Source organism: Protopterus annectens, chromosome 12.part0 (genome assembly GCF_019279795.1).
Source record: "Protopterus annectens isolate FY-2018-M chromosome 12.part0, PAN1.0, whole genome shotgun sequence".
Taxonomy (NCBI): domain Eukaryota; kingdom Metazoa; phylum Chordata; order Ceratodontiformes; family Protopteridae; genus Protopterus; species Protopterus annectens.
This window is the reverse complement of record NC_056746.1, coordinates 238,484,171-238,504,230: the sequence shown is the minus strand read 5'-3', so window position 1 is coordinate 238,504,230 and position 20,060 is coordinate 238,484,171. Positions and strand designations below refer to the sequence as shown.

Below are 20,060 nucleotides of genomic sequence, written 5' to 3'. Positions count from 1 at the left end.
AACAGCTACTGTACAGGAGGGAACTAAAAGTGGAGGTGTGTCAATCTGTATTAAAACTAACCTCACATCCAGACTAGCTAAAGTGTATGACCCACTGGAACTCATACATGTGCAACTGATTACAAACAGGGTCTTTTACCATATCTTTGCAACCTACAGGTCCCCCACCATGTCCCAGGAAACCCATACAACCTATCTCAATGTACTAGATTCCCTCACCATTCAACATGAAGGATCTCAACTACAACTCTATAGAATGGGAATCGTGCACCACTTCTGATGCATAAGTCAAGAGATTCCTAAACTTCATTTAAAACCAACATCCTGGAAAAGTTGTTCCATTCTCCTATCAGGGGTACAGACATCCTTGACCTTGTACTCACAAATATGAAGGAGTGATATTTCTCACCAAATGTAATGTCCTCACTTGTCAGATATTACAATAAAGCAGTATTGCTTTAAATAAAAATTAAATCAGGATACCCAGCAAAACCAAAAACACTTAGGAACTATTCCAAAGCTAACCTCACTCTACTAAGCAGCACCTTTACTAAATTCATCACACACCCCAAACTCAGTAAACACCATAGCATATGCTGATTTATTTACAAAATCCCTGTAAAGCCATGTTGATGTCTGTGTAGAGCAAGCTATGCACACTAGTATTAAAAGTAAGGCAAATTCAAAGATAAGCCAACCATATAATCAGTTATACAAAAAAAAATCTTGGCCAAGTATAGCAGGAACAAAGCCCAACATACAAAAAAAGAACCCAGACCAATCTAAACAGGCATCTAAGATGATTAATTAATATTTCAAAGGCTAAATTTAAAGAAAAAATTGTTTCTCAGGCAAAGGACAACCACAAAACTTTCTACAGCTGTGTCCATAAGCTCAGGGGAAATATACAACAGTGCTGGGAACTTATTGTAAATGACATAATCCACACTGAACCGGTGGCCATTGTTAACCTTCTGGCTAACAGATTCAGCTTAAACTCCCCCCCACTCCCTCTGATAGTCCAAAGGAAATACTGCATACCACAATCCCCCTGACCATTACTAGCCAAAAGGTCTTCAATGCCCTTGCCAAGGACAAAAACACTGTATTGATAGGCCCCAAAAGACATCCCAGGATGCTTACTAAATAGCGTGAAACATGACTTCTTTTGTCCAATTGCATAACTTTTCAGCTGGTGCTACAGTCATTCCCTTGTACAAAGAAGGTCCATCCACTGATCCAGGTAACTACAGGCCCATAAGTCCGACCAGCTTCATGAGTAAGGCCATGGAAAGAATGATCATGGACATGATAAATGAGGACATAGATATCCTGCAAACCCTGGACCCATCACAGTTCAGCTTTGTTAAAGGAAGGCCATGCCTGTTAAATATGGTGGACTTATTTGAGACTGTCACCAAAGCAATGGATGAGGTCAAGATTGTCCACAAAGTTTACCTCAACCTGGCCAAGGCTTTTGATACAGTACCCCACTCAGACATTATGGACAAGCTGACTAAATTAGGTACAAATCCTTTTATCACCTACTGGATAGCCAGCTAACTCACCGATAGGAGGTCAAAATAGGTGAGGCTACCTCCAACAAGAGACCAGTTATTAGTGGAGTCCCGCAGGGCTCAGAATTGGACCCACTCCTTTTAAGCATCTATTTCTCTGAAGTGGAAGCAAACACTGAAGGTTTATGGCTGACTAAGCTTGCAGATGATTACAAGCTGGGGGTTACCATTGACTACCCTGCAGACACTAGCATTCTTCAAGTAGTCCTATTTCAGACTAACAAATGATGCCAAAACCATAGTCTTAAACTCAGTGTTAAGAAATGCATAATTGTACCCTTTGGGAAGTCAGCCATCTCGGCTAATTATCATGTTGATAATATGCCCTTAAGAGTCAACCCAATGGTCAGGGATCTCAGTACGCATGTAGACATTACTTAGCCTTACCTTTGACCACCACATGGCCACAATGATGAGGAAATCCTTTTATGTTGTGCAACTTATAAGTAAGGGCATGTCATCTAGGTCCAAAGAGGTCATTATCACACTATACTCTGCCCTTATCAGACCAATCATAGAGTACAGTGCCCCCTTGTGTATGTATCTGACCAACCATGTGCAGCAACTAGAGTGACCTGAGAGGTCCCTTACAAAAATAATACAAGGTGTAACAAGCCTGCCTTACAGAGAGTGCATAAAAGCCCTTTCCCTCTATTCAGTTTCCTATAGATTGCTGAAGGGTGATCTATACCTGGCTTACAAGGCATCCACAAACCCCACACTTATGAATCACCTGCATATTCATAAGTCATACAGTACCAGAAATACAAGGCCTAAGGACCTGAATTTTGTATGTGACTTAAACAGAATATACTCGAGAGACAGATATGTGTCCCAGAGACTGCCCTCCAATGGAACAGGCTTCCCATCCATATGAAGCTGAGTTTGTCTATTATCTAATTTAAGCACAACCTAGACCAGTGGATGGGGACTAGGACATAAGCAAGTGCATAAATATTAAGGAGATGCTTGCCCTGATCAAGGCACTCAATTCTCTGAACCATCTTTGGTCCCCCGGACCTCTTCAAGTGGTTACAGACAGTACCATAGTGATGTGGTTCATCAACAAGCAAAGAAGAACCAGGTTGTACCCTCTCTGCAGATTAGCCATGTTGGCTTGGGATATAATTTCACAGTACAGTCTTATGCAATAGGCATCCTACATTCTGTCAGAGCAAAATTGTATGGCAGACAAACTGAGCAGGACCAGGGCAGACCTTCATGAATGGAAACTAGATCCGTGTGTCTTCTGAGATTTGATCCATCTGTGGGGAGTTATTGAAGTAGACTACGTTGCCTCCAATTTGAACAATCAACTGGAAAAATTCTGTTCCAGGACTGCTTGCAAGAAGTCCTGGAAGACAGATGCCTTTTCTTTCCTTGTACAGAATGCTCCTGTTTGCCTTTTCACCCTTTCTACTAATACCTAGGGTACTTCTGAAAATTCAGAAGGAATCCCCAAGATCGCTGTAGTGACTCCCTTCTGGCCCAGGCAGCCATGCTTCTCCCTTCTTTTGGAAATGGCCATGAGCAATTATCACAAGCTTTCCTCACAGAGTGGTTCTACTCATACAAGAGCAAGGGGGGTTGATACACTCCAACATCAGTCATCTTCAGTGGATGATAGGGTCTTAGTTCCTTTTAGGCACCTGTTTTCTGGGGATGTGCAGCAAGTAGTAATGGGGGCAAGAAAGTCTGCTACTAGAAAATTATGTATTAGCAATGGAAAAGGTTTTCTAGTTGGTGTCAACAACATAACTAGCACCCATTCAGGTCTAGTTCTTCTCTGGTTTTACAGTATCTGTGAGTTACTATCCTATGGTCTTTCTTATTCCTCTGTTAAGGTTCATTTGACAGTCATTTCAGCATGTCTGCCCATGGATCCTCCTATTTTAAGGCAGTCACATATCAAAACACTCTTGAAAGGGGATTGCATAAGAGGCCTCCAAGCAAACCGGTGGACCCTCGTTGGGATATTAATTTAAAGTAGCACTTGCTCCATTTGAGCTAATCATGCTGATTGAGTTTCTTAACATGGAAAACAGTTTTATTCACTGTTTTGACCTCTGCAAGAAGGTTATCTGAGTTGCAATCTTGTATAGTGAGTCAACACTACCTCATTCTCCAGAAGGACAGGGTTTCTTTGAGAACTAATCCATCTTTTATGCCTAAAGTGGTATATGAGTTTACTTTAAGTCATTCTTTCCAAAACCTAAAAATGAAGGAGAAAGGATAATCCATACCTTGAATGTCCACAGACAACTCAGGTAGTACCTTGACAGAACTAAATCTTTCGGATCATCAGATCAGTTGTTCATGTCTTATGAAGATAAGAAAAAGTGACAAATGGATATTAAAACAGACCATTTCCAAATAGCTGTATAAGACTATAACCTTTTGTTATACTCACCATTACAAATCTGTTTCAGGGAGGGTCAAGGCCCACTCTAAAATTACCTTGGCTTCTTCTATGTGTTTTTGAAAGGGTTGGATTCTAGAAGTATTCTAGAAGCTGCTACTTGGTCCTCTGTATATGCTTTTAGAAAGCACTATAAACTGGATTCCTTCTGTAGGTCTAGATCATGCTTTGCTAGGACCTTTCTCCAGGGGCTTCTAGACCCTCCTCCTTTCACCTGCCAAGGATAGTTAGCTATGGAAATCTGCCCACATGGCTAAAGCTACTACAGCAGTGATCAATAGAGTTATGTAAGTTGAAATGTTCTATGTTCAATGTACAGACGTGTAAGTAAACTTACCATAACAGTAGATGTTTGAATGATCACGGCTGCAGTAGCCACTCCTTCCCCTCCACCTCCCTTGTTTTTTTGGTGTGTTTTTTACCCTAGGGTGTGGATGTTTATTTTTTGCTATTCCTAGCTTTGTCCTTTCAGGGCTCAACCTCCATGTCTCTACTTGCATTCATATCCCTTATGGACAGAGGTAGCTTATAAATGCCTGGCCCTCAATGTCCTATTTGTATACAGGACATCGTTATTCTTTTGGGAAAACTTGGCTAGGCTTAGAAATCCCCCTGGGTCATTAGCTTAGTAAATCTCTGAATCTATAAATCTATGAGACTGTGCTCTTCCCTGTCATCTTACATGATGGTTATCCATAGTGAGACTCCAGTCTGCCCCCTGGTCACACATAATAAGGGTATCCGTAGTGAGACTGCAGTCTGCCCCCTGGTCACACATGATGGGTATCCATACTAAGACTGTAGTCTGCCCCCTGGTCGCACATGATGGGTATCCATAGTGAGACTGCAGTCTGCCCTCTGGTCACACATGATGGTTATCCATAGTGAGACTGCAGTCTGCCCCCTGGTCACACATGAAGGGTATCCATAGTGAGACTGCAATCTGCCCCCTGGCCACACATGATGGGTATCCATATCATCTTACATGATGGTTATCTATAGTGAGACTGCAGTCTGCCTATGGTCACACACCATGGGTATCCATAGTGAGACTGCAGTCTGCTCTCTGGTCACACATGATGGTTATCCATAGTGAGACTGCAGTCTGCCCCCTGGTCACACATGATGGGTATCCATAGTGAGACTGCAATTTGCCCCCTGGTCACACATGATGGGTATCTATAGTGAGATTGCAGTCTGCCCCCTGGTCACACATGATGGTTATCCATAGTGAGACTGCAGTCTACCCCTTGGTCACAAATGATGGGTATCCATATTGAGACTTCAGTCTGCCCCCTGGTCACACATGATGGGTATCCATAGTGAGATTGCAGTCTCCCCCTGGTCACACATGATGGGTATCCATAGTGAGACTGCAGTCTGCCCCCTGGTCACACATGAAGGGTATCCATAGTGAGACTGCAGTCTGCCCCCTGGTATCCATAGTGAGACTGCAGTCTGCCCTCTGGTCACACATGATGGGTATCCATAATGAGACTGCAGTCTGCCCCCTGGTCACACATGAAGGGTATCCATAGTGAGACTGCAGTCTACCCCCTGATATCCATAGTGAGACTGCAGTCTGCCCTCTGGTCACACATGATGGGTATCCATAATTAGACTGCAGTCTGCCCCCTGGTCACACATGATGGGTATCTGTAGTGAGACTGCAGTCTGCCCCCTGGTTACACATGATAGGTATCCATAGTGAGACTGCAGTCTGCCCCCTGGTCACACATAAGAGTATCCATAGTGTGACTGCAGTCTGCCCTCTGGTCACACATGATGGGTATCCATAGTGAGATTGCAGTCTCCCCCTGGTCACACATGATGGGTATCCATAGTGAGACTGCAGTCTGCCCCCTGGTCACACATGAAGGGTATCCATAGTGAGACTGCAGTCTGCCCCCTGGTATCCATAGTGAGACTGCAGTCTGCCCTCTGGTCACACATGATGGGTATCCATAATGAGACTGCAGTCTGCCCCCTGGTCACACATGAAGGGTATCCATAGTGAGACTGCAGTCTGCCCCCTGGTATCCATAGTGAGACTGCAGTCTGCCCTCTGGTCACACATGATGGGTATCCATAATGAGACTGCAGTCTGCCCCATGGTCACACATGATGGGTATCTGTAGTGAGACTGCAGTCTGCCCCCTGGTTACACATGATAGGTATCCATAGTGAGACTGCAGTCTGCCCCCTGGTCACACATAAGAGTATCCATAGTGTGACTGCAGTCTGCCCTCTGGTCACATATGATGGGTATCCATGGTGAGACTGCAGTCTGCCCTCTGGTCACACATGATGGGTATCCATAGTGAGACTGCAGTCTGCCCTCTAGTCACACATGATGGGTATCCATAGTTAGACTGCAGTCTTCCCCCTGGTCACACATGATGGTTATCCATAGTGATACTGCAGTCTGCCCCCTCGTCACACATAAGAGTATCCATAGTGAGACTGCAGTCTGCCCCCTGGTCATACATGATGGGTATCCATAGTGAGACTGCAGTCTGCCCTCTGGTCACACATGATTGATATCGATAGTGAGAATGTAATCTTCTGTCTGAATATACTTTACTGTTGGGTATGCTGAAACTGTATTCTTCCCTCTTGTGACATATGAAGGTTACACAAACTGAGTGTACTCTTTTTTTCCTGGATACAAAATGTAGTTATCCCCACTGAGACTGTTCTCTTCCCTTTAGTGAGATATGATGGTTATCCTTATTGAAACTGCAGTCTGCCCCATGGCGATACATGGTAGTTGTCCATATTGAGAATGTGATCTTCCCTCTGGTGACACATGGTAGTTATCCATACTGAGACTGTGCAGTTCCATCTGGTGACATGTGATAGTTATCCATAGTGCAACTGTGTTCTTCCCTCTGGTGACACATGATGGTTATCCATAGCGAGACTGTACTGTACACTTCCCTCTGGTAATACATGATGGTTATCCATAGTGAGACTTTCTTCCTCTGGTGACACATGATTATCCGTAGTGAGACTGAGCTATTGCCTCTGGTGAAACATGATGGTTATCCATAGTGAGACTGTGCTCTTCCCTCTGGTGACACATGATTATCCGTAGTGAGACTGAGCTATTGCCTCTGGTAAAACATGATGGTTATCTATAGTGAGACTGTGCTCTTCCCTCTGGTGACACATGATGATTATTCATAGTGAGACTGAGCTATTGCCTCTGCTGAAACATGATGCTTGCCCATAGTGAGACTGTGCTCTTCCCTCTGGTGACACATGATGGTTATCCATAGTGAGACTGTACACTTCCTTCTCATCTCACATGATATTTATCCATAGTGAGAGTGTACACTTCCCTCTGGTGATACATGATGGCTGTCCATACTGAGACTGTGCAGTTCCCTCTGGTGACATGTGATAGTTATCCATAGTAAGACTGTGCTCCTCCCTCTGGTGACATATGATGGTTAGACATAGTGAAACTCAGCTCTTCCCTTTGGTGACACATGATAGTTATCCATAGTGAGACTGTGCTCCTCCCTCTTGTGACCTATGATGGTTAGACATAGTGAAACCCAGCTCTTCCCTTTGGTGACACATAATGGTTATCCATAGTGAGACTGTGCTCCTCCCTCTGGTGACATATGATGGTTAGACATAGTGAGACTGTACACTTCCTTCTCATCTCACATGATAGTTATCCATAGTGAGAGTGTACACTTCCCTCTGGTGATACATGATGGCTGTCCATACTGAGACTGTGCAGTTCCCTCTGGTGACATGTGATAGTTATCCGTAGTAAGACTGTGCTCCTCCCTCTGGTGACATATGATGGTTAGACATAGTGAAACTCAGCTCTTCCCTTTGGTGACACATGATAGTTATCCAAAGTGAGACTGTGCTCCTCCCTCTTGTGACATATGATGGTTAGACATAGAGAAACCCAGCTCATCCCTTTGGTGACACATGATGGTTACCCATAGTGATACTGTGCTCCTACCTCTTGTGACATATGATGGTTAAACGTAGTGAGACTATGCTTGTTCCTCTAGTGAGATATGATGGTTATCCTTAATGAAACTGCAGAGTACTTTCTGGTGATACATGGTGGTTATTCATAGTGAGAATGTAGTCTTCCCTCTGGAAAAACTTCATGGTGATGTACACTGAGAATGTATATATCCCTCTGGAGATAAATATTGGTTTTGCCCACTGATAATGTATTCTTCCCCTTAGGGACATATGATGGTACATTAGACTGTACTTTACCCTCTAATGACATGTGATGGTTACATACACTGAAACTGTACTCTTACTTTTAGTGACACATGATGATTACGTACATTGAAACTGCCTTCTTTCCTCAGTTGATATATGGCAGTTATGCATGCTTAAACTGTAATCTACCTTGTGATGGGACTGTATGCATTTCTACTACAAACACCAGTAGAAATGTGTGACCTTCCCATAAATGTGTATATGTGTACCATGGCTTATCATATGGCAATCATAAATCCAAGCAATTTATTGTCTCTCATTAATGAGATATGGCATCTTCCTTCTCTGGTCTCCATGCTGTAAAGCTTCCATAATATATTTCACAGACATTAGTGAGTGTTGCTTTGTTATGGGATAAATCACTTAAAAGTGACACTCATTAAAATGATAAGCACATGTTTACAAAACAACAAATGATATGGAATAACTAATTAAATATACAGATGTAAGATTTAAGATCACTGTGCTGTATTTCAGACCACAAGAAGTTTCTGCTTCTTCAGATCTTTTTGCTACTCCATTGTATACATTTGCCATATTTAATTAGTGCCAGGGCACTTCTAAGTAGATCTAGTGGTTGCAGTCCTATAGTGCTGCTATTTTTCAGCAAAAAAAAAAAAAATGAAATGAAATGATGGTGGCTAATAGTTTAATGTTAATTCATCCAGTATTAGTTTGCAAGTAAAAACTTTGATTTTTTTTTTTACAGTTATCGAAGAGAAAGGTGTTAAATTGAAGCTGACAGTTATTGACACACCAGGATTTGGGGACCAGATTAACAATGAAAACTGGTATGTTTGGTTTTTAGTAGTATTCGTGTATGATCTGTTTGATATATAAACACTAATGCACAGAAATGCTGTCATTCGGATTGTCATAAATCTTTTAAGCTGTATGTAAAGAAAGCTATATACATCACCATATATTAATGTACAGTTTTACTCTACCTTTTAGACAAATGCATACACTCAAACAGTGTTTTATTACACCCAAGCATTTAGTACGTTTCCCAGTTATGGCCACAGTTCTGTAAAGATGTACTGAGCTGTTGATGCACACCTGACCACATCCTAATCCACGGAAAATGAAATGAGATGTTCTGTTACTCCTGTTACCAACACTTCATTTGCTTGCCTATCTTAATTGCAGACACTAATAAACATCTGACCTGTGATATTAAGGAAGTCAGATCCTGCAAGCTTCCATTGGGGTGGGAGATTTGCCCATTTGCACCTTATTTTATTTATATACCATCTCTGAACTTACAATATTTCTGGGTAAGTGTTTACTTTGTTGTGTGTTGGGGTTCCCACAGCAGCACTGGTGTTAAAGTTCTTAATTCTGGAGGTCTTGAATTTCAAAGAGCTCCATTTTCAGTAAGTGCATACCTTGTCACATAGGGATAGGTAAACCAGAGTTGTCTAATGTATGCCATTACTTCCTTGGGACCCTTGCATCAACAGCTTATCCATTAGCAGAAAAAATTAACAGCCTGGTAAGTAAGGATCTTCTCATCTGGCTTCATAATCTGTTCATAACCATTTGATGTATATTTTATTGCTTTAGTACTAGTAATGCACTAATAGTAACATGGCATATATTTGGTGTAACAATCTTTGCTGCAGTGTCTTCTTAAGATGAATGAGTGGCGATAACTGAAGGTGAGCATCACTCTCCTAGCAAGATCTGGTGGGCAGTTGGACATTCCTAAGGAAATGAGGTTATCTCCCATTCTGAGGCCGTCATCCAGAAAACTAGCAGTGAAGGAGAGTGTAACTCACTGTAGCTTCACTTCTTTTCTGCCATTGAAGTGAGCAGTAACTTCTCTTAACATGCCTGCCCATTGGTGACTTCTATGACAGCTCTGAAGCATAGTAAATCTCATTTTGGCTTTTTCTGAAAAAAAAAATATCTAATTATTGATCTTGTTCATTTATCCATATCTGTTTTGAAGTCAGATGACTGTCCTGGAAAATCCATCTGTCCACAACCCCTTTTCCCAATTTTTGCACATGGGGTCAGGATTTTACTTCAATAGTGACAATCAACTAAAACCGAGGTTCACACCAAAGAATGGCTAGTCCTGCCATAACTGTTCTTCCATGCCACACACTCACATGCACACTCACACCTATGGCCAATTTAGAGTGTCCAATCCACCTACTGTTCGTCTTTTGAATGTGGGAGGAAATTGGAGCATCTAGTGGAAACCCATGTGATCACATTGATGACATGGAGGCTCCACACAGAAGGCACTCCAGCCAAGAATCAACCAGAGAACCTTTTACTATGAGGCAATAATGGTATCTGTTGCATCCCGGGGGACTTTCCTGGAAAAGTCTGTCAACAAATATTTTTGTGGGTGATAGATTCCCTTTAAAGGTCGTCATTTGCAGTGTCTGTTTGCTTAGGTGAAACCATGAAGTTGATTCATGAAAAAAATCGTGTTATTCTCATCAATAATACTGTTGAAAGGGGAAACAGAAATCTTAGGTCAGATGGGGAACACCTCAAGCTCCTGACTTTACTATAATGGATGTTCTTCATGTTTCACTGTTGCAGTCATTACATTTTGGTTATCTGCTTGCAGGTAGCCCTCAGTCAGCCTGATTAACAAAGTCTTGGGTCCTGCGTCGGTTGCTGTCCCTTCTTCCATGACATCAGGTCGTCAGGGGTATAAAACATGCAGCTGACGCCATTACATTAGTCTTTCTTGCCATGCGGTGCCCAAAGCAGAAGCAGTTCTCAAGTGTCAGTCGTCCGACTCCTGAAATTTTCATTTTCGAGTTTCAGAACCGAAGTCTTCAACTAAAGCTAAGTACCCCATTGGGAAAACTTTTTCTTGCTCCTTCCGATGTCAGTGAAAGTTAATAATTGCATTACTTGTGGAAAGCAAATACCTCATAAAGATTTTCATTTGTACTGTATTCCTTGCCTAGGCATTGACCACGACGTATCTTGCTGTTGGTTTTGTGCTTTATTTAATCAGCGCACTGTCCGTCGTCAGTATATTTTCTCCTCTAAATATTTCGGTTCTCGGTTTAATTATCCAAAAATGTCATCGCTTAGCCATCCGACTACCGAGATTCAAAGAAAATGCAAAGATAAAGACAGGGACAGGCCGCCGAGATCCAAAACTGCCGATGACGCTTCTCCTAAGCCAGTCGCCAGTTCTCCGGTACTCAGTGAGGCACTTTTGCAGCCCCTGATAACCACTATTTCTGATTCTCAGGCCTCTACTGAGACCCATTTGGAGTCCGGTATGCCGCGAGATGCTTCAACTATGGAACCTGTGGATATCTCTACCTTGGATGGGTCCAGAGCTGCTTAGCAGGCATCGGCTTCTGAGGGTGTATTCAGGCCTATGGACTTGCATATTAAATCGACGCCTCCTTCTACACTTAGGCCTAAATCTTGAGCCATGCCTAAAAAAATGACTCCCAGCCCAGGCCACATGCTCAGGCCTCTATGCCTAAAAAACAAATTATAAGAATGGCTGAAGATCTAATAACTCTAATCAGGGGTAGCCAATCCCCCCCCCCCTTCTAAGAGGCCTAGGACTGAAGTTGTTAATGAATCTTCTGACCAGGATTCTGTTTTTTCTGATTCTTCTGATGATCTGGATTTGCCCTTATCTACTTATGAGGATTCTGATGCAGAGGACTCCATTCCCTCTGCTTCCCCTCCAGAGGATTTTTCTTTTGGGAAAACTTTACATACTCTAAGGGAGCATTTCCACTGGGAAAGCCAGAATTTTTCTGATTCAAAAAAGAGGCTTAGGGATTTCTTACTCCTACATCATCATAGGCCTTTAGCTATTCCTCCTGTACTAGACATTGTTGATGATGCTTTTTCGGAATTTAGTTTGGGCCCTGATTCCTTGCCTCCTGCTCCCAGAAAACCTAACAGATACTACGTGGTCCCTAAGTCACACAAATTCCTTTTCAAAAATCCTGTTGTGGATCCAGAGACTATTTCACAGGGGCCCAAGGGCATTAAGTCTTCTACTGCTAAAAATCCTACCCCTTCTGATAGACTCCAGGGTGCTGGATAGATGGGGTAAGAAGGTTTACACTTCTCCAACCTCGGCCATTAGGCCTTTAAACTGCCAGTTTCATATGTGAAACAATCAGCAACATGTTATTGGATTGCTTAAACAGAAAATGATGTTGATTCCTGACTGTGTAGAAAATAAAGAATTACAGGCTTTAATGCATTCTGCTGAACAAGTTGGAAAACATACTTTGCAATGTGGTTTTGATTCATTAGAGGCCTCTTGCAGGACTGCTGTTACTAGGTCTATGCTCAGAAGGCATGCTTGGCTTAAGGAGCAATCTTTGCCTTATCATGTTAAAGCTAAATTGTTGGATGCTCCCTTAAATCAGGACCGCCAGTTTGGCAACAAGGCTGAGGAAGTTCTCAAAAAGATGGAAGATAAAGCTAAATCTATGCAAGCTGTTAAAGATTTCTTACAAATTCAGCCTCCTAGATTTATTAGGCACTGTCCCTCTAAGAATTGGTCCTTTCCAACCCCTTCCAGGTCTTCTCAAGCCAAACCCAGATACAGCAACACCCCCAGGTTTCAGTCCCAGGGGACACACAGAACTAAGCAGTGGGGGGCCTCCACTTCCAAATCTGGGAGTAATAAGACTCCCCCCTATGGTAAACTATCTCAATGACTTCCTTTTAAAATTTCCAAGCACTTATCAACTTGACTGCCCCTTTGGGGGGAAAGATTGTTCTTCATGCAAAGAACTGGGAACTCCAGGACAAATGGGTTTTAAATATAGTGTCCCAGGGATACAGATTTCACTTCCACATGTTGCCAACACCAAGCAGGTGGCTGGACCTACCTCCAAATCAGTGGGCAGGGGCCCAAAAACAAGTACTTTCTCTCTTAAGCATGGGGGCTATTCAACTGGTACCAGAAGAGGAAAAAGGACAAGGTTTCTACTCGAGACTTTTCCTGGTACCCAGAAAAGACAATTCATGGCATCCTATCCTGGACCTGTCTACTTTAAACACCTTTTTGGAGATTCCAAAATTCAAGATGCTGTCTCTTCACCAGTTACTTCCTATGCTAGGCAAAGATGCCTGGTTGGCAACACTAGATTTAAAAGAAGCATACCTGCACATCCCAGTCAAGGTATCTTGCAGAAGATACCTATGCGTCAAAGCAGGCTACATGCACTATCAGTTTTCTCCACTGCCCTTTGGCTTATCTACTGTGCCCAGGATAGTCACAAAGTGCCTAGTTCCAGTTATTGCATTTTGCAGGCAAATAAATATTCAAATATACCCATACCTGGATGATTGTCTAATTCAGGCAGAAAGCCAGGACATACTTTTGAATCAGCTGGCCTTTGTACAAAGGGTTCTAACTTGTCTGGGGTACACCATAAATGAAAATAAATCATATCTGGTACCCTGTCAACAAATTATATTCCTGGGAGCAAGATTGAATACAACTTCCCAGATGGCTTTCCTCACGCCAGAGAAACAAATTCATTTGACAACCTACATCAAACAAGTGGCCACAAAAACCCTGCTATCTGCAAGACAAATACTGCAAGCCTTGGGGTTCATGGCCTCCTGCATTCTTCTAATTCCATATGCAAGACTGTATATGAAGAAACTGCAGTGGTATCTAAAAAGCCTATGGTGTCAACATTCTCAGGACCTAGAAGCAATGATTCCTATCATACCTTGCCTTTGCATAGAGTTCCTTTGGTGGGCAGAGGCCTGCCACCAAAACAAGGGACTACCTTTAACACCATCCCCTGCTGCCCAAACCCTAACAACAGATGCATCAGACTATGCATGGGGGGCTCACCTGGCAGGGAAGTGCATTCAGGGCAAATGGAACCTAAGTCAAATGCACCTGCATAGCAACCAAAAAGAAATGTTAGCTGTACAGAATGCCCTGACAGCCTTCAAGGACCACATTATTCCAGGACATCTAATGGTAAAGATGGACAACACCACTGTTATGTGGTACATAAACAAGCAGGGGGGGTACACATTCTTACCCCCTCTGCAGACTAGCCATGGCATTGTGGAACACAGCCTTGAGCTACCAAGTGCACCTACAAGCTCAATTCCTGCCAGGAAAATTAAATACACTGGCAGATGGACTAAGCAGAAACCTCATGGACCCACACGAGTGGAAACTGGAACCAAGGATTTTCAACATGTTGACAAGCAAATGGGGGAGCCCTGATATAGACCTGTTTGCCTCTCCCCAGAACTACCAATTGGACAAATTTTGCACAAGGACTCCCCACAAACAAGCCTGGAAAGTGGATGCTCTGTCCTTCAGCTGGAAAAACCTATCAGTCTATGCCTTCCCCTATTCTGCCTCTGCTCTCCAAAGTATTACTAAAAATCAAACAGGACAAACCAAGGGTTATTTTGATTGCTCCAGAGTGGCCACACCAACACTGGTACCCCCTCCTGCGCAGTGTCATGGTTATCCCCATGGCACCTGCCTCAAACTCCATCCCAGTTGTCTCAGCAGGAGAACCAGATTCTGCACCCTCAGCTTCTAACACTGAACCTTGCAGCCTGGCTAATTACATAATCTCTCCTTTACCATCCCTCAGTAAACCTGTGATAGATATCATTTTAGAGGCAAGGAGGCCTAGTACTAGAAAATCTTATGCTGAAAAATGGAAAAGATTCTGTGCCTGGAACCAATCTCAAGGGATGAGCACAGCAGCACCCTATTTACCTCAGATTTTACAATACTTAACTGAGATGCTTCGCAAGGGCCTGTCTTTTCCCTCCATTAAAATCCATTCTTCAGCCATTTCAGCTCATTATAACACAGAACCTCCCCTCTTCTCTCATCCACTGCTGAAGCAGTTACTCAGAGGGGCCAAAAAATTGAGACCACCCAGGAGAGCTCCAACCCCAGCCTGGGACCTTAACTTTGTTTTGGAGAAACTCACTCTACCTCCTTTACAGCCAGCTGCTACTTCAGACTTAACATTTCTTTCTTGGAAAATAGCGTTCCTTTTAGCAATCACTTCAGCTAAAAGGGTATCTGAATTACAGGCCCATATGGCAGTGGAGCCTTCCATCATCTTTCATGCGGACAGGGTGTCCCTCAGAACCAATCCATCCTTCATGCCCAGTGTGGTATCCAGTGTGGCTCTCAATCAGTCCATTCATTTGCCAACCTTCTTTCCCAATCCACAGAACAAAGGGGAATGGATAATGCATTCCTTAGATGTGCACAGACAACTTAGATTCTACTTGGACAGGACTAAACCTCAAAGGAAATATGAACAACTGCTGGTGGCATTTGCTGCAGGGCAGAGGGGAAGGCTATTTCAAAACAAACCATTTCTAAATGGATAGGGCATTGCACATTGCATTCATTTCTGCTATAAGCACCATGGAAAACCTATCCCCCAGGGGATCAGACCTCACTCCACCAGGGCTGCATCTACCTCTGCAGCCTTTCTCACAGGCATCCCTACCAGGGACATCCTAGAAGCTGCTACCTGGAGTTCTGTACATTTTCACCAAACATTATCATTTGCCAGTTTTCTCTAAATCCAGAGCTGACTTTGCCACTGCAGTCTTGCAGGGCCTTATAGCTGGTCCTAATGCTATCTAAATTCCTCCTCCCAACCATAGCTTTGGGAATCTACCCAAATGTAATGACTGCAACAGTGAAACATGAAGAACATAGTACAGTTGTGTACACTTTCCATAAATGTAGATGTTCGAGTGTATTCACTGTTGCAGTCCTGGTTACCCTCCCTCCTGCCCCCTAACATCTTTTGGCTATACCTCTACTTTCCTTTACAATGCTTAAAAACCTTTTTGGTGTATTTGCTTTTTTGTTGGAGGTATATCATTGTACTTTTATACTTAATTACTTCCCATTAGGGGGGCACCTGACATCTGGGGCAAGAAAAACTGATGTAATGGCATCGGCTGCATGTTTTATACCCCTGACAACCTGACATCATGGAAGAAGGGACAGCAACTGATGCAGAACCCAAGACTTTGTTAATCAGGCTGACTGATGGCTACCTGCAAGCAGATAACCCAAATGTAATGACTGCGACAGTGAATACACTCGAACATCTACATTTATGGTAAGTGTACACAACTGTACTATGTCTGCCTTTACCTTGGTAGGAAGAAATCCTTCATGAAACGCAGTTACTCCATACCTAGCTCACTGCAGAAGGGAAAGAATGAGATGACACATGGAACACAGAAAGATGGAAAAACCTAAAAAGTTATCCACAGAGAGTGAGAGTGGATCCAGAATGAAGGAGATACCCAAAGCCTTAAAGACCTAACCAATTATCCTTCCTAGGCCTGCATATTTTGGGGTCTCCAAATGTGGTGTATTTCATACTCTGTTGACCCAGAAGGTTTTTCCTTTTGCCACTTCTGTTGTGTTTCAAACACCAGTCATTCTGTAGGAGGTTCACAGTGAGTAGATTTAATCAGGCATGCAACAGTAATTACTGATGGTGTTGCAGCGTCAGCACATGATCCTCTGGCCTCTATTTAGATGTGTCATGTGCAGAAGTGAGCTCCCCATTTGAATGTCAGTTGACAGACATCTACAGTAAGTGCTCCTCAGAATGTACCTTCCACATCCAAGGAGACTCCCCAGACCCTTTTCATACCCAATCAAGATTGAGTTATTGGTCATTGTGTTAGGGTCATCCAAAGGTTACACACTGTAGAGAAAATGTGCAATGATCACCCTTCTGTTGATCACTGAGAAAAGGCTCTGACAGTTAGACATCAGATGTCTGGCATGCATTGGACTAGCTGGCTTAGTGTTTTTTCACCTGATTGTGATTTCAAATAAACTTAAGGAATAGTGATCTGCTGTACTCCAGTGATCTACCCAAACAGTATATCTTGCTCCAGGTTCTTGTTGTTTTGGAGTGAGTGATGGGAGTAGGGAAAAAAGCCACCTGCCCTGCTGGACTTTTTATATTTGGAGGGGGGATGAGGAGGATATATTGACCAGATACACTTCTCCATGTGTAGTGATATTAATGAGAAGGCTTGCATCTCATCAGTCTCACCACCTCAAAATGTCATTTTTGGGATAATCTTAACTTGGTTTAAATCGTGAAGATCAGGGAGATATTCCCTCCCAAAAATAATATATCAAGCTTTTGGGTATCGAACAGCCTAGGCCCTCTGATGCACTGCCATTGAGACCCTTAAATATGTGTTCAACAATGCCTCTCAGAAACCAAATTCAAAGGCCCCAACAGTCAAGAAAACAAACACATCATTAACATTTTTACAAGAATTTAGTTGTAGATGCAACTGTTATTTCTGTGGAATCATATATAAAATCTAAAGTACTTCCAGGCTGAAACACTCTGCAGACTTTCATGGAGAAAAGAATTTGCAGGTGGGCTTTGCATGAAAGTATGTACTTCATCCACTTTGTCCATACGTACATTTACTTACCAAACAAATAAAGTGTAGTACAAAGGAAATATTCTTGGACATCAAGGTATTGGCTGAAGGCATTTCTGAAGTGCTGCAAATGTTGATACAGTGTTATAGATGCTTTCTCCAGTACTGCTACTACAGTCTCTGGGCCTGCTATGCTATCTGAAGTGTCAGAAATGTTGATACAGTGTTATAGATGCTTTCTCTAGTGCTGCTAATACAGTCTCTGGGCCTGCTATGCTATCTGAAGTGTCGGAAATGTTGATACAGTGTTATAGATGATTTCTCCAGGGCTGCTACTACAGTGTCAGCCCTGCTATGCTATCTGAAGTGTCGGAAATGTTGATACAGTGTTATAGATGCTTTCTCCAGTGCTGCTACTACAGTCTCTGGGCCTGCTATTCTATCTGAGGTGTCGGAAATGTTGATACAGTGTTATAGATGATTTCTCCAGGGCTGCTACTACAGTGTCAGGCCTGCTATGCTATCTGAAGTGTCGGAAATGTTGATACAGTGTTATAGATGCTTTCTCCAGTGCTGCTACTACAGTCTCTGGGCCTGCTATGCTATCTCAAGTGTTGGCAATGTTGATACAGTGTTATAGATGATTTCTCCAGGGCTGCTACTACAGTGTCAGGCCTGCTATGCAATCTGAAGTGTCGGAAATGTTGACACAGTGTTACAGATGCTTTCTTCAGGGCTGCTACTACAGTGTCCGGCCTGCTATGCTATCTGAAGTGTCGGAAATGTTGATACAGTGTTATAGATGCTTTCTTTAGGGCTGCTACTACAGTGTCGGCCAGCTATGCTATCTGAAGTGTCGGAAATGTTGATACAGTGTTATAGATGATTTCTCCAGGGCTGCTACTACAGTGTCAGGCCTGCTATGCTATCTGAAGTGTCGGAAATGTTGATACAGTGTTATAGATGATTTCTCCAGAGCTGCTACTACAGTGTCAGGCCTGCTATGCTATCTGAAGTGCTGGAAATGTTGATACAGTGTTATAGATGATTTCTCCAGGGCTGCTACTACAGTGTCGGGCCTGCTATGCTATCTGAAGTGTCAGAAATGTTGGTACAGTGTTATAGATGCTTTCTCCAGGGCTGCTACTACAGTGTCAGGCCTGCTATGCTATCTGAAGTGTCGGAAATGTTGATACAGTGTTATAGATGATTTCTCCAGGGCTGCTACTACAGTGTTGGGCCTGCTATGCTATCTGAAGTGCTGGAAATGTTGATACAGTGTTATAGATGATTTCTCCAGGGCTGCTACTACAGTGTCTGGCCTGCTATGCTATCTGAAGTGTCAGAAATGTTGATACAGTGTTACAGATGATTTCTCCAGGGCTGCTACTATAGTCTCTGGGCCTGCTATGCTATCTGAAGTGTCGGAAATGTTGATACAGTGTTATAGATGATTTCTCCAGGGCTGCTACTACAGTGTCAGGCCTGCTATGCTATCTGAAGTGTCGGAACAGTGTTATAGATGATTTCTCCAGGGCTGCTACTACAATGTCGGGCCTGCTATGCTATCTGAAGTGTCGGAAATGTTGATATAGTGTTATAGATGCTTTCTCCAGGGCTGCTACTACAGTATCAGGCCTGGTATGCTACCTGAAGTGTCGGAAATGTTGATACAGTGTTATAGATGATTTCTCCAGGGCTGCTACTACAGTGTCGGGCCTGCTACACTACTTATTCATCCCTTTTCAAATGGTGACAAGGAACAGCTCTGCAGTGGACCCTTGGACAGGAAATGCATTTTTGCAGTGTTTCCCAGGAAATCAATAAGAGGCTAGAGACAAAGAGGAAATTGAAGCAGTCAATTTAAGCATATTTTCCATCCCACAAGTTCTATGTACTGAAGAAATTTCCCTTCTGAAGCTTGACCCTTTTTAAATAAGACAAATCAAGTCTGAGCAGTAGAAACACTGGAGGCAACCCCAGGAAAAGCCACATTGTTAAATTGAAGAAAAGGTCAGACGTGGCAACACATTGACAGAGCTGTTCCCTGCACTAGTAGTAACATGAAAAAGTGATTGCCTGACAGATCCCCTTCAAACCTCCCTCCTCCAGCTCTGGACACCCACAAGGGATAGACTGAACTCTTTCTTTACACACTACTGTGATTTCACCTGATCTCAGACAAGTGGTTAAGGGAGGTGGAGTCCTGGTTACACTATATAGTTTTGTCAGTCCTATCTATTTAAATTCACTCCTTTCCTGCCAAAATACCAGTTCCTTCATGCACAACAGATAATGGAGCACACCAGTTCCTGCATGCACTACTGCTAATGGAGCACACCAGTTCCTACATGCACTACTGATAATGGAGCACACCAGTTAGT

General features: G+C 43.0%; 1 protein-coding gene across 4 annotated transcripts in view; it reads left to right on the top strand.

Moving 5' to 3' along the window:
• LOC122816479 (neuronal-specific septin-3-like) overlaps positions 1 to 20,060 on the top strand; it is a 1,898,421-nt gene that overhangs the window by 1,695,276 nt on the left and 183,085 nt on the right. For all 4 annotated transcript variants that reach the window (XM_044089300.1, XM_044089301.1, XM_044089302.1 and 1 more), the window contains one exon: positions 8,972 to 9,053. In XM_044089300.1, coding sequence (XP_043945235.1) covers positions 8,972 to 9,053 — 82 coding nt within the window. The remainder of the gene's footprint in view (positions 1 to 8,971; positions 9,054 to 20,060) is intronic.